Source organism: Petromyzon marinus, chromosome 10 (genome assembly GCF_048934315.1).
Source record: "Petromyzon marinus isolate PM22_M1 ecotype Great Lakes invasive population chromosome 10, UKy_Petmar_22M1.pri1.0, whole genome shotgun sequence".
NCBI classification, from domain to species: domain Eukaryota; kingdom Metazoa; phylum Chordata; class Hyperoartia; order Petromyzontiformes; family Petromyzontidae; genus Petromyzon; species Petromyzon marinus.
In genome coordinates this window covers 9,993,248-10,012,322 of record NC_133676.1, presented here as the reverse complement: position 1 = coordinate 10,012,322, position 19,075 = coordinate 9,993,248, and the positions used below count along the sequence as shown (strand labels likewise).

The 19,075-nt window shown below is 47.9% G+C and overlaps 1 protein-coding gene across 6 annotated transcripts in view; it reads right to left on the bottom strand.

Annotated features, from left to right (window-relative positions):
* LOC116940942 (retinoic acid receptor beta) overlaps positions 1-19,075 on the bottom strand; it is a 104,565-nt gene that overhangs the window by 18,411 nt on the left and 67,079 nt on the right. For all 6 annotated transcript variants that reach the window (XM_032951355.2, XM_076066138.1, XM_032951356.2 and 3 more), the window contains one exon: positions 14,670-14,824. In XM_032951355.2, the coding sequence (XP_032807246.2) occupies positions 14,670-14,824 (155 nt within the window). The remainder of the gene's footprint in view (positions 1-14,669; positions 14,825-19,075) is intronic.

Below are 19,075 nucleotides of genomic sequence, written 5' to 3'. Positions count from 1 at the left end.
TCATTTGCAAGGAGCGACCTGGATCACCAACGATGGCTTGGATATCAATCACTTTCACTCGCACGGAAGGTCCAGCCTAGAGTTCCAAATTTACTTTAAAGTGTCGTGCCTAACACCGTCACCCCCCACACGACCCCAGTTAACCGCGAATCCGTGAAGCCGCGATGCTCTAGCTGTGATTGCAGGTGAGGCTTTGCTACTCGCTGGTGACTAAAATAACACTTTGTCAAACCACTCCTGGATTGTGTGTGTATCCCCCCCCACACCGTGTCAGTCATGGGGGTTATTTGATCATACTTCAGCATGCTGGCCCAGAGATAGTTGGTAAAGGGAGACAAGGAAAGACCCAGGACATGTTTCAGATACCACTCACCACTGGATGTTAGCCATGGCGGGGGAAGTCAAACTTGAATTGCTGCATTCACGGTGCAGTGCGCTAACCGCCACATCGCCGCTACCGGTTACGAGTACAGTACATGGTAAATATACAGGGTGATCCATTTGCAGACACCCCATTGCTATATCAGGAATGATTTTAAAAGAAATCAACATTTCATCTCGACGACTCAATTGCACACGTCTCCCACCAATCTCAATACACCTCTTAAAATATTTAATGCTCCTCCGTAAGATATGGAGCAGTCGCTGTTAAAATATTCAGTCAATTGTTGAGAATAAAGTAAAAGGGGCATATTCGAAATCGGCAGGGCCGTGCCTTTGAATGAATCGCGCCGTTCATCTCTGTGCATTAACCTATCAAGGGCAACTAAAGATAAGTGATTTAGCCGTTCCGTTGCTGCGTTTAAGAGTTGGTGATTTCAGATACAACCCACCCACTCGCCACCTTCATTCTTTATATTTTGGTCAGTGCAAAGTTACACGCTCACTTTGCTTGAGAGTTCACAGCCACGGTCACACACACACACACAGGAGAATCTTTGATATCCCCACTTGCGGATAACATACAGAACGTGCGTGAACAATTTGTAGAGATGGGGGGAGCGCTCTCCCCCTGGTTCCCTGCACGTGCGGATGGGACACACGACGCAACCCCCGGGGCTTCGCTGACCTGGTCACGCATATTAAGCCGAGGCCACTGCACGGCTAATCGCTCTCACGTGAAACAAACACGACCGCAAGTCAGAAGCGACTGCGGTTGGACAAGGTCTGGGGCACGCGGGGAGTGATCGTCAAGAGTCTCACTTATTGACAGGTCGCCCAGCTGCATGCAATTTAGCATTCGGAGCTTCAACGTGCACATCAATTTTTGTTATATATATAATAATAAAAATAAAATAATAAACACCCATCCCATATTTATGGTCTGGGCAGAATGGTAAAAGTATAAGCAGACAAAAGTAAAAAATTAAACAAACAAGAAAAAACGCAATACAATATGTACACATCCCCTTTGTCAATCCGTTTTATGAACGCCTTTCCATGGCATGCAGGCCGTAGGGTTTATTTGACCATACTTCACCACACTGGTCGGTGCGGGCTGCGCTCTGCGCGCTGCGCTGCGCTACGAACCCGGCAACCCAGAGTTAAAATTCCCGGCCACATGCAATGTATTAGAGCTGCAATAGGCAAAGTTACGAGGCGACGGGCGCAATGATTTTTGGAAGGCAGCGTTGCTGTGTCATGGAACAAAGCAACGTCTGGGTTATGGGGAGAAAACATCTTGAATTTCTCGAGTCATCCCCACGATTTTTCCAACTCGGCACTAAAAATGCAACGAGGCCTTGAAGGCGCAATTTAAAAGCTCTGCAGCCACATTTGCCACTGACGGACCCCCACACTGCGGCGGTGATAGTGGCGCTGCGCTAAGTGTCGTGACAGTTTGCCAGCGCGGACCCCATCAGTGAATCTCGCTGGGCGCCAAACAAAACTAACTCTGCAATTGCCCGCGGCTCCTAAACTCTTGGCTCTAAGTAAACAAAACAAAAAAAACATTCTCCGGTAATGTTTTTTATACAAAACTCAAAAAAATTCAACGGAGTAGAAGATATTGTTGGTTCTTTCGGTAGAGTCACGTAGAAGGGAAACGATGAAATAATAAAAATATAAAACAATAAAATTCTCACGGCGTTTCGACTGCAACACAAGGTGTGAAAACCACAGCAAGAAAATTTTATGAAAAAAATTATTGCTGTGGTTTTCACACCTGATGATGATTGCTTGTGTTGCAGTCGAAACGTCGTGAGAATTTTGTTTTATATTTTTATTATTTTATTGTTTCCCTTCTACGTGGTGACTTTACCGAAACAACCAAGAATATGAATCCCTGCAGTCACGAAAGCTTTAAATCAAGAGTAGAAGATAATTCGATTAACAAAAAGCTTGATGGCAGGTGACTAGGTGGATTATTAGATTGCATGATGGTGATATGTGGTGGTCGTTTGAGGAGGCCTTCATTCAACAGTGGATTAACCCTGGCTGATGAGTGACCAATTAAGATTGATAAACGTTTGCTCGAGAGACCTGTAATCCTGCCGTTACAAAAGAGACATTATTTTTTCCCCCAGGTTCAGTTTCATACATTTTTTTGTCATTTTTCGAATTTGCCCGATGACGTAGGCACACAATCGCCAGCGCTTTTAAAATGTGCGGGGACTCGACAGCACGAATGGCTGGAGGAAGGAAGTTCCTAAATACGGTGGGGGGCGGGGGGCAGCAGAGCGGAGAATGGCATCGAAGAGATGGCGAATGCCTCCCTACCGCCCTCCCCAACAACCCTGCCTATCTAACGCACGCAAGTTCACGGCGCCTTCGCATCGCAGTGGCCGACGAGCCGCTGAGCGCACGCGGCCGCGGCGCCTTCACCTCTCCCGCACCAAGGAATATTGCCGCAATATGTTTTAATAACCATAGTCTTTGCGCAGGGGTGCAAAGGACCCGGTGAAATATTAGCCGGTTAACCCCTTTAACTCCATGCTCAGCTCGAACTTGGCGGTTCATTAGAAATTCCGAGGGAGGTTTAAAAGGTTTAATCACGACTGCCGTGCCCATTAGCCAGGCACGAGCATTAACAGAGCGCAAGCTCGCAGCCATAATCATTAGCGTAATGTTGTTACGGGCCAAATGGGTGTTCGTCGCTCATTCCGTTTCCATTTAATATGATAATCGGAAAGTGCACCATCTGCTGGCAAACGGCAAAGCCACCAACTTGTGTGCGCAAGGAGAAGCGGGGAGGGATAGATGCAGCGTCAGGATCTGAAAAGGTTGAAAAACAGAAATAGTTTGTCATTCATCATCATCATCATCCATTAACGGAGCAAACGATAAACAGTTAATGATCACCTAAATATGTATACAGTGTTTCAGATTCCATTTAGGTTAAGGGGTTCTATTTAACTTTTGATAAGACGGATTCCCATATTAAAGTCCCGGGTCGTTGCCATAAAATGTAATTGCTCTACGCTCCCATATTGGGCCACGGGAATGAAGCCTTAATGTATCTTAATCGCCTGTCTCGGGGCCAAATGGTGCACCTAATATAAACGTATCGCGACGCGGACGACGATCGTACGGAGAACAAATTCCACAATATTTCTTCAACGCATCTCACCGTGAAAGCGGGAGACTCGAGGACGATTAACACCTCCGCGGAGCGTCGTTACGCCACACGGTGACTTAAAAAAAAAACTACGGTCCGCGTGATCTTACGGCAGCACAAACATTTCCACGCCATCGGTTGGACTGGCTCGGGGAGGGCACTATCTTTTTTCCTGCTCGGACGTTGCTGCGGCTGCTGCTGCTGCTGCTCGCTGCCAATGCTGCATCAGCAATGTCGGTCCCCGCGGACCTCAAAACTCCCCGGCGAGATTGAATATGAGCAGCTGTGCATTTCGCAGCAGGCCATGGTCTCAATTGGCCTCAGTTGGCCTTGGTGACCTGGCAGGAAGGGCTTCGTAATTCCCCAGCGCTCGTTTGGAACGGCGCTTCTCGTTCCCGACGCTCAACCGGATTGCGAGCACGCAGAGAGACGTTGAGCCACGCGAGGCTGCACAGACGATCGGAATTGGGTTACGGACATGGCCTGGACCTTCCCTAGGTCAGCTCGGCCTGAAATGAGCACCCAATAGGTGCAGCACAATCAGTGTGAGCAACGCGGAGACGAAAGCGATTCGGACTCAGCTAAATGCTCACTCGTACGGTGTGCTGGCCCTTAATATGTGCTCACCGACTGCCCTCGCATGCGCAGTCTCGACAGCATGCGCATTCGCCAAACAATGCTCCGTTGAATGTGCAAAAAAATCGAATTGTTCCACTTCAGTGTTTTCAGAGGTTTCCCGGAGTTGACACATCGACTATAAATGGATAAAACAGCCGCTTTACTTTGTCATTGTCTTTCCTCACCCCAGCCCCCACACTTTTTATATTGCTCAAACGCACGAATTTTAAGATATAATCTAAATTTGTTGTTGTTGTTTTGATCGGGCCTCTGCTGACGTGCATTTGCGGAAACCTACGGCCACGGATTCACCTCGCATTCGCTACGCCCTGGTTCACCGTACACAATCGCCCGCAACCAAAATGGAAACATTTTTTTGCGGAATCGCAAATAATGAGCACACGGGTGATAGAGAATACCATCGGGCGTCCCGTCAGGAAACCCGCCGCCCGCAGCTAGCCCAATTGCACTTGCACGAACCGTTCTGCGCACAGAGAGCTCTTTTAATTAATGAACACGTGAGCCACACACGCAGTTTAGTTGTGAATTTATTAAACCGCACACTCTTAATACTCATGGCGCCGATAAAAAAAATTATCGTTATCGCGTTTTATATTGTTTATTGTCATTGATATTGCTATAGATATTGCCCTCTGTTATTGCTATTGCCGTTATTTATGAATTGTTATCGCCGTTTATACGCCAGTTTTTGTTTATCATTGCGGCTATCCGCGGCAATGCCTACGTGATTATCTTCGCCGGGTGAATGGGTTTCTCGGCATTTGTTGTGCACCAACACCGAGCCAATTTGTACAGAGCCAATGATTCAATTCCGGCTGCCCACCCCGCCTAATTTCTGCAGGGAATTACCAAAGTTTGACAGCTGCTGTAAAAAAGGCACTTTAAAGACCGTGTGGGGGGAGGTCGCTAATTCTCTGATGCTTTACTCGACTGTATTGTCTGGAACTCCCTTTCCCCAGCCATCTGTGCTGTCGGCTACCTGTCAGGCTCAATACTTTACTATTTTTGCCCCCGTCTTTGACTCCTTCTCTCTATAAAATAAAGACGCTCGCTGTTTTTATACGCAGCATCTCGTCACATTTCGATGCATATATTCCGAATTGTGTTGTGTTTTATGGTGCCATCATTCACAAGAGTTGACCATTGTGTTTTTGGGTGTCAGAGGTCACATCACATATTTTAAAGGTACCCTGCAATATGTCTCTGCAGGGACCTCTGTATATTATTTGCAAACAAAACATCTGTCCGTTGGCAACTCCGAATGCTCAGGCATATTCAATGCGAAATAGATCATGAATCTTGTAGATGCCAAACAAGGCCGTGTGTCCCAGCATATCTGACACTAGTCTGAATCTATGTTAATGAGTGAAAGGGATTTAAAAATCTACAATTAGGCACAATTTTAATCTATATACGATAAGATAGCACTCTGGTGACATCGCTGTAACGACGTCGCGACCATACAAGCTTATACAGCATCAATGCAGACATGCCGCTGAAATGCTGGCTACAACAGGCACTATCGGGAATGCCTTTAAAGTGTTATTTTGTCACGTTAACAAACCTTTAAAATAATGTTGGACATTGTGGGAAACACAGCCTTAGCGCATATTTACGAGATAAAGACCATTTCACTTCTTTTCCCTCTCTCTCTCCCTCTCCCCAGATGATGTCTTGCTAAATCGTGCACATTAAATTGGCTGGAGCCATTGGGCACAACGTGACCCTGGAAAAGGGGGGGGGGGGGTAGATGATCCGGATTGCCAGGGGAATGCCACGATGGCTTTCAGCACCAACACAGCTGCACCACGGGTCATCACCAGAGACAGACAGCAGACCCACAAATACCCGGCACACACAGAGGGCGATTTCGCCTCGTGTCCAAATCACTGTGAACACGTGCCCGATCTCGTCGCGTTTCAGAAGCTAAGGAGACATGAGCCTGTTCCGTGCTCGTGGTGGGTGACTGCCAGTGCTTGCCAGGTGTCGTAGCTTGTGAGTATTTGGCTGCTATAAATTTACACGTGATAAACCACTTCGTTGAGCTATCATTTGTGGCCAGGTCGCTTCTGAAAGAGAGCTATATAGCTCAGTGGGCCTTACATGGTATAATACATCGTTTTTTTGTTTAAGTTTTTACGACTGCGATGGCTGCATCATTGCGTTTTTAAAAGGACAGAGGCCTGCGGTGGAGCTGTGGCCACTTTCGCAAAAGTGCACTTGACTGGAGTGGGATTGTTAATTTCCATTGTTATTTAACGGGAACGTATTGAAATGGAACAACAGCAACAGCAGCTGTAGGGTGCGTAACATGCCTTTGCAAAGCGCAATAAATATCCATCGAATGTACCCGGTGTCGTCAGATGTCAGAGACTAAGCAGAGCTGAGCCTGGGCAGTACTTGAATGGGTGTTATAGGCCTGGGCTGTGACATGGCCATGAGACAGCAGAAGAGAAATGGATTCTTGAATCCATCTGTGAGGAGCTGTAATTGGCCAAACATCCCAAAGCGGGACCCTCCTGAAAGAGATCCTTGAGTCATTAAAGTTTTCCCATTTAAATTGAGGGCATTATTATTAAAGACAACGCATATATATTGAACTTGTGGCTGCAGCATTACTAGGGTTCTGGTGACACACCATGTGTATGTGTGTGATGTGCCACTCTAGCCAACAGCCTGTGCAGTCGCTACCACACTGCACACGTACCTTTTGACCATACTTCACCACACTGGTCAGTAATGCTTGCTGAAGACGGGCAGCGGCGTAGAACGCTGGAGCATAGAAGTACGGTACAACGATGGATTTTGCTGCTGCTGCAGTACTACCTGCTACCAACGGGAACACTGCAGCAGCCTGTAACGGACCCGTTGTATGCATTGCCACTGCCCATCCAAGCACTATTCGGGCTCACAATCTACTTCACTGAAATGTGTGTAGGTTAGGGTGCACTGCGAGTGATTTTGTCACAAATGTTGTCACATTTACCACATTTACTACATCAACGCGACCACTACCGCTTCAGGAGTTTACGTTAAAGCTGCACTCTGCCTGCACAGCGGAAACCGAACAACCCTACAACTGGATGTTTTCGTTTCTCTTTTTTTCCTGTTAAACGCCCTGCAGGGAAGCTCTGTTTATTTTTAGACAATGTCCATTTTTGGTGGGTGGTCAATTTGGTCCGGCGAATGAATACCGTTCCAAAAACACGAGGTTTTCCTGCCCTTGCCCAATGCCAGAAACAATGGGCCGAGTCCCTTCAACAAAATTCTTACAAAATAAGAGGCTTCAAAATAAAAGGCCCTTCAGTCCTCTCTCTGTGCAGTATCCTTTCTCAAAGATGTCGGCGATGGTGACCTTCTTCCACTTAGCTCTCTCCACGATATCACTCAAGAACGTTGCATTCGATACTTCCAGTTGTATCCAATTGTTCAAATCGCTTGCGTACTTGATTCGCTTGCCTTCCCAGGCTTATTGTGCCTGTCATTTCCCCCACTCAAAACATTACATTCAGTCTCTCGTTTTCTTATTACATGTCCAGAAAAATCTCAATCGCCTTTCTCTGATCATTCTCAAAAATTATCTTCTCGTGCTATCCTGCTAATCATCTCCAATTAGCACGGTTGTCTAAGCACGATGTGAAATTAGTTCAACATAACATAATAATACTCATCTTGCCTGGCGCTTCACATTATTGTAGTAAAAAGAACAAATAAAAACATTGGTGCGTTTAACCACGTAGAAATAAAATACAACTGTAGTCCCCCGCACCTCCGATTAGCCAACCGATTAGCACGGTTGGCTACGTACGGTGCGAAAGAAGTTATACATACATACATACAGCAGGCCATTGTTTACCACTGGTCTTTTTGTTTCACATCCGATACCAGCAAAGTTTCTGTTCATGACGAGAAACCCCATTAAAACAGGAAGATGCGCACAGGCTGGGATGCGAATAGAAAACAGGCGGACCCTGGATCAGGTTCAAGTTTCCGTGCCTTCTTAGCCGCCGCGCTTCATGCCGACGGCCAAAGCAAAAAAAATTAAATGAATGAGAGAGCACAGTCCCAAGTGGCATATCTGACCCGTCGCATGTGCGCCATTGATCGCTTCACTGCTCGCTCCCAGTGCAGTGTCTGTGCACGGCGAGACTGATGTCCTGATGCGCAGCAGTCACGCGTTCGTAATCTCGCGTGCGGTTGGGCACCGCGGTGGCGAGATGTTAACTCCCTCGTCTGGTATACAGGAGGTCGTGCATTCCGATACCGACCCTGACGCCCGTGTATTTGGAGTTTGCTCGTTCTCCCCACGATCGCGTGGATTTTCCTCCAGGTCCTCCGGGTTTTCCCTCCACATTTATAAACATGCGCTTAAAGAGTATTTGGTTCGTGCTCGTGGTGGGTGACTGCCAGTGCTTGCCAGGTGTCGTAGGTTGTGAGTATTTGGCTGCTATAAATTTCCACGTGATAAGCCACTTCGCTGAGCTATAATTTGTGGGGAGGTTGCTTCTGAGAAAGAGCTATATAGCTCAGTGGACGTTACCTGATAAAATAAAATAGTTTTAGTTTAGTGGTTCAGTTGCTAACTGCTAATGCATGGTGAAACGTTTCCCCCACGCTCAAAGCAGTTTGCGCTTCATTTTCGTCCATTCACCAATGTGTGGACACATGGCCTAACCGCCGTATGCTACAGACGTTCACGCAGCCGTCCTTTTTCACATATGAACACGTACAGCTCGGTGCCCTGGCGAGTAGGATATGCGGGGGAGGATATACCGCATTCAATAAAAAAAATAATGCAAGATCAACCTCGAGGATTTTAGCTTTCAAATCGCGGCTTCTGGCCGAGGCAAAAATTGACAAGGTAAGCAGAGCAAGGCGGCGACGTGCCAGAAAAGTACTTGTGGGGGGAGGGGCTATCAAAGGCGTCTGGAGGGATGGCCCTGCTGACAGTGGTCATGCATTCGGTGAAAATGTGCATAGAAAAAAAACACTTTGTAGTGCACTATAAGCTGCCACGAGAGATGAAAAGAAAGATTGCGCAGACCCCCGCTTAAAATGTGCCCGAGAGCTGCAATCTGATACAATGTGACATTATAAGCTGCAGCTGTGAAGTGATGGGGGGGGGGGGTGGTGGTGGGGCATGGGGTAGGCAGCCCAGGGGCTCCTGCATTGAATCATCAGCTATGCAGGTTTCACTGCAGTCCCTGTGGACTCTCGTGCCCTGCGATGTGAACACTGGGCAGGGCCTTCCCTCACGGGGTCAGCATGATCTCACAGTCAGGGGGTTTCGCATCCGAAAAGACCATTCTCTATGCTGCCAACCCCCCTGAAGCGAGCATGTGGCGAGGGCATCTCCCCGATGAGCGGGGTCTGGAATTGGCACCCCAGAAAGAGCCATCCCCTGTGCGCACTCACTCAGGGATTAAAAGGCCCGGAGAGATGCTCTCTGAACTGGGGTTTACGCACAGCAGGGACGCGAATAAGAGCTGCAAATCCACTGGAAAAACTCCTGTTCCTTCCACCCCCATCCCCCTCTGCCGCCACCCCCGGACCCCCCCGACTCCTAGCACAAAGAGAAGATTCTGGGTTGCAGTGTTCACTTTTGAATAATCCCCCTTTATTTACCCAGCAAAGCCTCACCGAGATTCTTTTTCTTCTCGGAGGGTCCTCCCCCCCCCCACCTCCCCCCCCACCCACATTGGGATGTTTGGCCAATTCCATTAGCGAGTTGTTTGGCTTAATGTGAGAGGAAACCAGAGAACAGAACCTGGGAAAAAAAACCCCCACCCAATATGAGGAGGCAACACATGAAGCTCTGCACACACCGACACCGATCCAAGAATCCATTGCCGCACTTAATTACTTAATTGGGTAAAGCCACATAGCAACATCGCCACCCGACTGGCAGACTATAACTGTCTATAAAAACACACTGCCTTTGTGTAGCCTTGCACTACCAGGATGCTGCTCATACCGAATGTACTAAATTAATATAATTAGGTACCATAATCTCCTGGCAACCAAGCATTTGACCTGCCCATCTTCAACTCCCTACCGAGTGCTTTTAGTGAAATCGAATTATCTTGGCCGAGTCCCTTAACCGCTACACAGACTCATTGTGGAGTGGGGTATACATCAAAGACATCCCTCTAAGTCGACGAGGCACTGCTGGATGTTTATTGAATGCTGCTGCAGGAGGAACAGAGATATTATTCAGCACTGGCTATCCCTCCGTGTTTCTTACGTTGGCTGAGCCAGCCAACGTAATGAACTAAATATAACATTAAACTTTTTAAAATAAAACATATCAACGTGACTATGCGGGTCGTGATTCGTAAAAAAAACATCGTTGCAGCTGTAATGACCTCGAATGCAACAATAGCAACACAATGATACGCTTGTAGACTTGCATGGGCATAATTCTGCAAACCCGTTATGTCAGTTATAACATAAATAAGTTGCCAGATCGTTATCATGTCAGAGCATTGACAGAGTTTGTGTTCACTACCAATCTATCGACATGATTAGTCATTTTTATTTTCAAAATTCATCTTTGTACTACAATTGTTTTTCATGTAATGGCTCTTTTTTTTTACACACAGTTGCTGAGCACACAGACCAAAGGCCCAAGATTTCAAACGGCCAGCAACAAACAGCACTTTCAAGGTTGAAATTGATGAGTGGATATTTCTTGAATTGTGAAAGGTCATTGTAAGAGCTTGGGAAGAGATACTGTGGAGGAAATTTAAGTAAATAAAATATATGACATAAAAATAACATGTTGCAGAAATGCTCCATAATAATCAGTCCTTTGTCAATCTACTGCTGGATGAATGCATCACAATGCTGCGTCAGTCGTGGGAAGTTCTTTGACCATCATACTTCACCACGCTTGCCAGTCAGCGTGGGTTGGTGGAAGGCCGGGACCCAGGACTGGATAAGATACGACTCGCCGCTGATGTTAGCCGTGGCCACGAATCAAAGTCAGGTCCCAGGGTTCAAGGCACAGTGCTTTATCCGCTGCATCACTGCTATACTGGTGCGATAACGATCGCTTCGATGAACACAATTGTCACGAGTAATAATGAGCAGTGTTTAGAAGCATGCTTGATATGGGCTCACTAAGCTAAACTCTGGCCCCCAGCGGAGTAGCCGACTCGTGAAACCCGACACGTCCACTCAAACGAGAGGGGAAACACTCCAAACACTCCGCCACTCCGAAATGCGCCGCACAACAATGTCTCTTTTGAGAGTGGGGCAGGGACGGGAGAAACAAAGGCATCACCATAGCGGGCGTTTATAGCCCGACGGTCCCACAGCCACACGAGACTCCAAAAGGTCAATGCGTTACATCAATTGGTCAATATAGAGGCTGTAAGAATGGAGCGGTGGCGTGGTGGTTAGTGCCGCTGTACCATGAACCTGGTGATCCGGGTTCGATTCTCGGCCACGGCTGTGGCGAGAGCCATATCTGGACCGGGCCCGGGCTCCCGCACCTTTTACCGACCCGCGTTGACCAGCACGGTGAAATGTGGCTGCTAAACAACCCCCACAGCTGCCGGCATGGCGTGAGGAAGGCTGCATCCGGCAGTGGATTGACAAGGGGCTGTAAAAGAAACAGAGGCTGCATGGTGTAAAGTAAAAAAGAAAGAAAGCAACGCCACTTACTATTATTTAGCATTAAAATGACGCCTGGAGATTAATGAATTTTCTGACAAGTAATGCGCAATACTGAATTAGTGGAAAAAAACACCGCGTGGGCACTAACATTTCCCTACATTATAATTCACAACCAATGCTTCTCGCAGCAGCCGCTAGCTCCGTTACGCAGGGGGTAGTGGGGGGTGCAGGCGGGGGCCGAGATGAGGTTGGAAGGAAAGAAAGGATCTTTCTTCCTTTATGCGGGGATCTCCTTCAGCGGTCAGCAATAACATGACCCTATCAATCACGGGCAGAGCCCCGCAAGAGGCAATCTGTCACTCAGCTCCCTGTCCCACCTGACGGTGCGAGGAATCTAGTGGAGAGGTCACCGGCGGGCGGCCCAGAGGAGACGCCCCATGGAGCCTCTGGCACCTCGCGAGAGCCCCCAATGCCCAGCGTCGGGGCGCCCGGCCAAATCAAACGAGAGACGCCTGGACGTGTCCATCGGAGATCATCGGGGGCACTGGCCCGACCGCTGGGAGAGAATGCCGCTGCTTCCCTAAGTGAGTTTAAAGACCCAGGCCGGGCGTGCAAATTATGACACCAGGGGACCGGGGGAGGTGGCGTCGAGGCGGCGTCGAAGATCGATTATAGAATAGGAATAAGGCAAAGGGTGTTCTGCGCGGAGGAGCTGTAGCCCAGGGAATAGGACACGAATCTGTTCATTTCACCAAGTGGACAATGAGGGTTTTTTTAAATCACTGCCCTTAGATGACGCGTTTTATGTTTTGCCAAACCCCCTCAGCTAGAGTCTCTCTCCAGAGCAATGCTGTTTATAACATAATCAGCGATCTATTGTAAATTTCACTGCGAGTGTACAAAGGGGGTTTTATGTTAACAGTTTAAACAAATGCATTGGGAATAACAATCATTCTTACTTTTTCCTCCTAAAATTAAGTCAACTCTCTTTAGTCGGGGCACTACAAGTCTCCTGTTTGCCCCCCCCCACCCCCCGTCAAAGGGGGGCAGGCGAGCACGGTGGGGGGCTAAAGCACCCTCCGATGCCCACGCAACACCCCAAGCTAAAATGTACAGTTTCTACTCGAGAATTTAATGTCATTAAGTTGGAGATAAAACAACAACAACAACACCACCAGAGTGAATGTCTACCAGAAGCACTGACAGGACGGAGAGAGAGCGCTCTTACGCAAACATTAACCCACCCACTGGCGCCTAATGAATGCCTGGAGAGAGCACTTGCCTGGAAGCACAATCCTGCCAAAAACAGAATGGATTCGTAGCACACTGACATTTCCTTATCAGACAAATGATACTCCTGGCCCACTGCCTTATCCCTTATTTCCAGCTTAGCTACTTATAGCTAATTAACTTTCCTTATCGGGTCCGGCCGGTCTCATCCAATGACAGACAAAGCGGTTGGAGGAACCAGAAAATATATTTATATATGTATAATAAGTCACTCCATCACGGGTGGACAAAACAATCATGCTGAGACAAACAGATGACAATCTTCTGGGCAGCCTGGGGTAGTGTCACCGCTATTTACTGCAAAGACATAAAAGCGCGTGTGAATCAAAATGCCACATCCTAAAATTGTGTTTTCATGCCGTGGGTTTAGACTGCTGCGATGCAAAATAAAAGGTGGCAATGTTCGAAATATATTTTCGTTTATTGTTCATTGTGGCCAACGCACCATAGCGTAGCAGGAAGAGACAGTGAGAGATCTAAAGCTGCCTTCCCCTGACCATGTGTTCCGATCAGACAAAGAGAGATAAGAGTTTAAGCAAATCCTTGGCATTTCCCCAGGTGAGCTTCTAATACCCATCATTCAGCGAGCAGTGAGCCAACACGCCAGCCATCGTCTTGTCAAACTGGTCATGGTTGTGGTTACTCCTCAGGAAGGGGGGAAAAAATTAAACATTTGCACAAAACTGCCAGGCGCTGCTTCAACGCCGTGGCTCTCGTGAAAAACTACAGCCTGCCTATTTATATCGCCCTGCTCATTCAAGCACACCATATTACTCGATGACTTTAAGAAACGAGGTAAGAGAAATGAGCAGAGCTGGCAGTCCAGTCCACTTTGCGAGCAGTGGGAGTCTAGCGCCGAGTTGATGCATCGATTGTCATCGAGTTGAATCGCGAGCATAAGGAATCCTAGTTTTTCGTTTTTCTACATGATTTGTACACATCGTCCCTGCAGCCACTAGTAGCTGCTTGAATGGAGTCGCGACCCTCGATCACGACGATTCACCGAATGGCGGGAGGAGGTGACTCATTACAACGCTAGGGAGCATGCTCTTTGCACTTCAATGCACTGTTCAAAGTGAGCGGGGGAGCACAGGCGAACTGGTTCCCCCGGGCCCCTTCACGGTACGCAATCAGAGGGGAGATTAGGGGGCGACACACGTATGCCGTGAGCATCACTTAATGCCTTGTACGCCGACGTTCGACGGTGACATTGAGAATTCAGCGAGCCTCCCATCTTGGCTCCCCTCCGCCTAGAGTGCCACCCAGTAGCCCCGCTACAGAACGTGTGCAGGCAGTACAACTGCCCCGGGTCCAGGCTCCAGGCTTCAAAGAGGGGGGGGAATAATTGCACAGCCCGTCCCATTTAATTCCTCACGCTAGGGCCAATGCTAGCCACGATACGCCGCTTAGTTGCCCCTCTTACCAACGCCTGCTTCGTCCGCTGCTCTGCCGCCCTTCAAAAACCAAGGCGGTTCGTACAGGTCACTGAGCGGCGACGGAGCTTGCAACTGGGCGGCCTCGCAAGATTGGGGGAGGTGGAGGGGGGGGTGGGGGGGGGGGTCACCTTGCATCCCTCGCAGGAACTGACGCCGTAGTGGTAGCCGGAGGACTTGTCCTGGCACACGAAGCATGGCTTGTAGGTGCGTGGTGGAGGCGGAGGCGAGGGAGGGCTGGGCAGCAACTCCTCCGAGCCGCTGCTGCTGCTCTGCGTGTCGATGGCTGCGCGACACGAGGAGGAGACACGGCACGGTTGTTATTGAATTTAGGTGGATTTTTTTCATCATCCCCCCCCCCACCACCACCACGTTATCCCGATCGTGCTATCGACATCACATCACGAGGCGAGAGAATCCATTCGGAGCTCTCGCATGGCAGCGCAACCCATCGTGTTAGAAAGAGCGGCACACTGCATCCGACAATGCAGAGCTACCTCTTGAGATATATTCAAGTGCTCTCTGTTCCGCAAAGTAAGGTGCATCACTTTTCTATCCGCACCGCTACAGGGTAATGTTTGTCGCATTACAGGCAAACAAAATTTTTTTATTCTCAGAGATGGAGTTTAGCCCAGTTAAGTGTCAGAATAACATTGTGTGACGGTGGTTTTTGTTCAGATAATGATGACTCCCAAAATTAATGTGATGGGTTTTTTGCACAGTTTTTTCAGAGACGGGGCAGAGACCATCAACCACCGACACTTGAGAACATAGTTGAAACACCTGCAACGTACTGCAGGCTATCATGAGGTTCCAGCTCAGCACTCTGACCTCCTAATCAATGTACATTTATTCGTATTACTTTGCCATTAATTTATATACCTCTCGGCACTTCAGTTGATTCGTCAAAAAAAGATATATATATACACACATGGCGGACAAACAATCTCGGCAGTGCGGTGCTGTGATTCTATCACGGTAATTAATTGATGACGCTTAGGAGTGAACGAGTGCCATGGAATTTGACGCAGGTGAGCCTGGGAAGAGCGGCGAGACGCCGTGTGTGGATTTCACTGTCCGTATCTTGTTTCCACGCTCGCACTTGCAGCACGGGGAGACACCGGGCGGCCCCTTGCCGTGATGTCGCACGGTTTTTGCAAATGAGATTGATGGCCCCATTGATCCAAGTCGCAATGTCAGCGAGAGGCCCAGCTTTAGCGGTGGGGGGGGGGGGTGGGGGATGGGTGCTTTGCGTAAGTTAACGGCGGAGCTGCGCATACAGGAAAAGCTAAACCAGCGGGAAGAGTGGGTCGGCTAAACACGTGTTAAATGAGACCCGTAACTCACCGGCGTGGTGAAGTATGGGAAAAACAAATCCCCTCGAACCCCAAGACTGACACGGCGCAGGAAGGCCTTTATCCAGCAGTTGGACAGTGTTAACAAGCATTCCGTAAATGGTACACACACTGCACAAAGAGGCATATGAAACGAGGAATTCAATGTTTATTGGGAATACATTATAACGTAACATGAGATCACACACAACAGTCATAACCAACATGGTGTGGGAAGGCCTTCTTTCAGTGGTGGAATGACATAGGCCTGTATATTAATTGTTAATATTATTGGCTTTTAGCGTGGCTATGCTGGAAATTTATATTTTAGGAGCATACAACGTGCCTCCTACATAACATTTGAAAAGTGTTACACTTACATCCCCATTATGGTTTTACCAGGAATGGGTTCTTTTTGAGGATCTAGAAAATAGATATGTCTTCCAACGATGTTAAAAGTCCAATTTGTTGTTGTCAGTTGCACAGCAATAACACAACTGAATATTGTGAATTTACATATAGTTCTCCGCTCTTCTGGTACTGTAAAATATTCATCTTCACTTGATACGCCTGGTCTTTTGAATCTCAGAGGTGGCAACCTCTACCCATAATAGAGTGACGCAGAGATTGGGAACCCGGGCTACTGCTGTGGCACACACCGGCTAATGAGAAACGTCAACATGAAAAATAAATGGCCGTTCCACGTCGGGTTTCTGTGTTAGCCTTCTCACTTACTGCAACGGCTACGCAGCCAGGCCCCGTACGGTCATTTGTATACGACATAAGGCACGAAAGCGCAGCGGCGAACGAATGCTGTTCACTACGAAGACGGGCACTGCATCGCATGCTTTGAGATGTACTTCTGCGGCCGTCTGGAACACTCGTCCTTCCGATATTAGGAAGCCACTGAAGCTAAGCACTTTCAAATCCAAATTGAAAACTCAATTCTTAAGAGCTTCTTTTTGTGTTTAGTTTGTTGTCCTTCCCCCCCCCCCCCGCACCTCCGATTAGCATGGTTGGCTACGTACGGTGCAAAAGAAGTTCAAAATAAATACATACTCCATAATAGAGGTTTTTTGGGTTAGATCGCATGTAAATATGTGCCGTTAAAACCCACCACCACCCAACACAGCCAACTAGTAAGGGTGGTCACGTAAACAGAACAGCACACCGGTGTGTTGGATAGCCAAGCCACAACATTTACAATCTGAGTACGACGTTTCGTCAGTAATTACAACTAGCTTCATCAGACGACAGCCAGATTTGGCTGTCGCCTGATATATATACGCAATCTAACCCAAAAAAAACCTCTATTATGGATGATATTGGTCGCGAAAGCCTACGTGATAAATACATACTACTTTCATCATCATCATCATGATCTTTACGATCATTAACCGCGAGCGTAAGCCGCGATCAATCCACCGCTGGATGAAGGTTCCCCCCCCGCCCCCGCAAGGAGTCGCCATCTCTCACAATAATGCACCCAGCACCTGCACGTGAGCTGGTTCTTCTGTCTGCGACTCGCTAGCCGGCGCTTTGCAAGAAAAAAAACGCGTGGCGCGTACGATGTAAAAACACCATTTGGAGCGCTAGGAACAAGTCAATAAGCCTCGCCACACCGCTGACAGATTGAATTGAGGCAAACACATTTTTGTATAGGCCCTGTAGTAGTAAATCAATAGAACCGTTAGAAAAAAAATGTTCAGACTTGAGGGGGGGAAGGGGGGGTCGGGGGGGAGCTGAAGAAAAAAAAACCTTTTCCCGGCGGCAAGAGAAGGAATTTGTGCCAAAAAACAAAGAAATATTTTTTCTAATGCCCCTGTCACACAATTAGCAGGCAGTCCCATGGCAAACTAATCCAAATCACCTGACCTCACTCGCCAAGAGGCCAGGCCCGCAGAGCTGGAGACAGATTACCGGGACACCGCACACTTTCCGAGGGAGTTACTTATGTTGAAACAGCTGAGAGGGGAGGGGGTGGTTGAGATCTGGAGGTTTATATGGTTTGGGGCGGGGGAAGATTTGTGGTGGTGAACTTTAGGGAAAGCGCTCAATTAACGAGTGCCAGCAATTACCAATAACATACGACGTTGTGTTTTGTACAAATGTTTTTTGCTTAAAAAATAATGCACATGACCCTCTTCGCCAGGTGCATCCGTGACACGTGAATGGTTCACGCACGCATAAATTATTGTCGTGATTCCGAATACCAGAGTGAGGGTAAATAGAGGCAGAAGAGATTGACCAATTTGTCAATTAACGTGGATTCTTAAGCTCACGGATACACGTCCTCGAATGGACATGCGTAACAATCGCCGTTTTTAACATTCGTACGCGTTGACGTGCAACGGATTTACGTGAGCCACTGCAGCCACTGGAGGCTGCGACATTCACCGCAATGTTATGAAAAAGAAAAGATGCTCGACTCAAACTGCAACCCTAAATCCCAACAAATCGTCGAACTGCGGGGTCAAGTGCGGGGTTGGGGGAAGCGGTGAATCTGCACAGCCTTTTTCATTATTGCAGTATTTATTTTCTAAACGTTAGCTACCAAACTGACATAAGGAACAGTTTTATTGCAAAGTGTCAAGTGAACAAAGAGACAAGGTCACCAACTTTATGGAGCTCCTCAACATGTTTGGAGGGAGGGAGGGGAGGGGATTTGAGTTCCTGACCATATTTCAATTCTCAGCTCGAGTTTTATTTTGTGAAATGACCCACAGACCTAAAACTGGCTTGAGTGGAGGTGGTTACAGTCTTGGCAGCAACATCCTCTCAGCTGACACGATAATTTATTTCCACCAGTCTCCACCTGCCCCCCATCATCCGCCCACCACCCCCCTCCTTCTCACAATATGCCCGCTCACCCCCACATCCCACCGCACCTCCGCTCTCTGGACTTACAGTAATTGCACCCAAATGTGACGGAACTTTAGAAATTCTAACCGCGGTGCTGCCGTCCCAGAGGTAATTTTATATATCCACTCGAAGCGTGGGGGCGCGACTGCATTGTTTAATTGTCTGCATTCCTTTCTTTTCAAGTCTCCTTTTAAGAGATGTTATTTGCGCAACGTTTGTGGTTAAGCGCGTCGCCACCCTCTCCCAACAAACGACTCGACATGTTTTATATATTTAAAAAAGTGCAACAGAAGACCCGTGTTGCATTCCTCTGAAGAATCTTTGGCTAACATAAAGTGGGC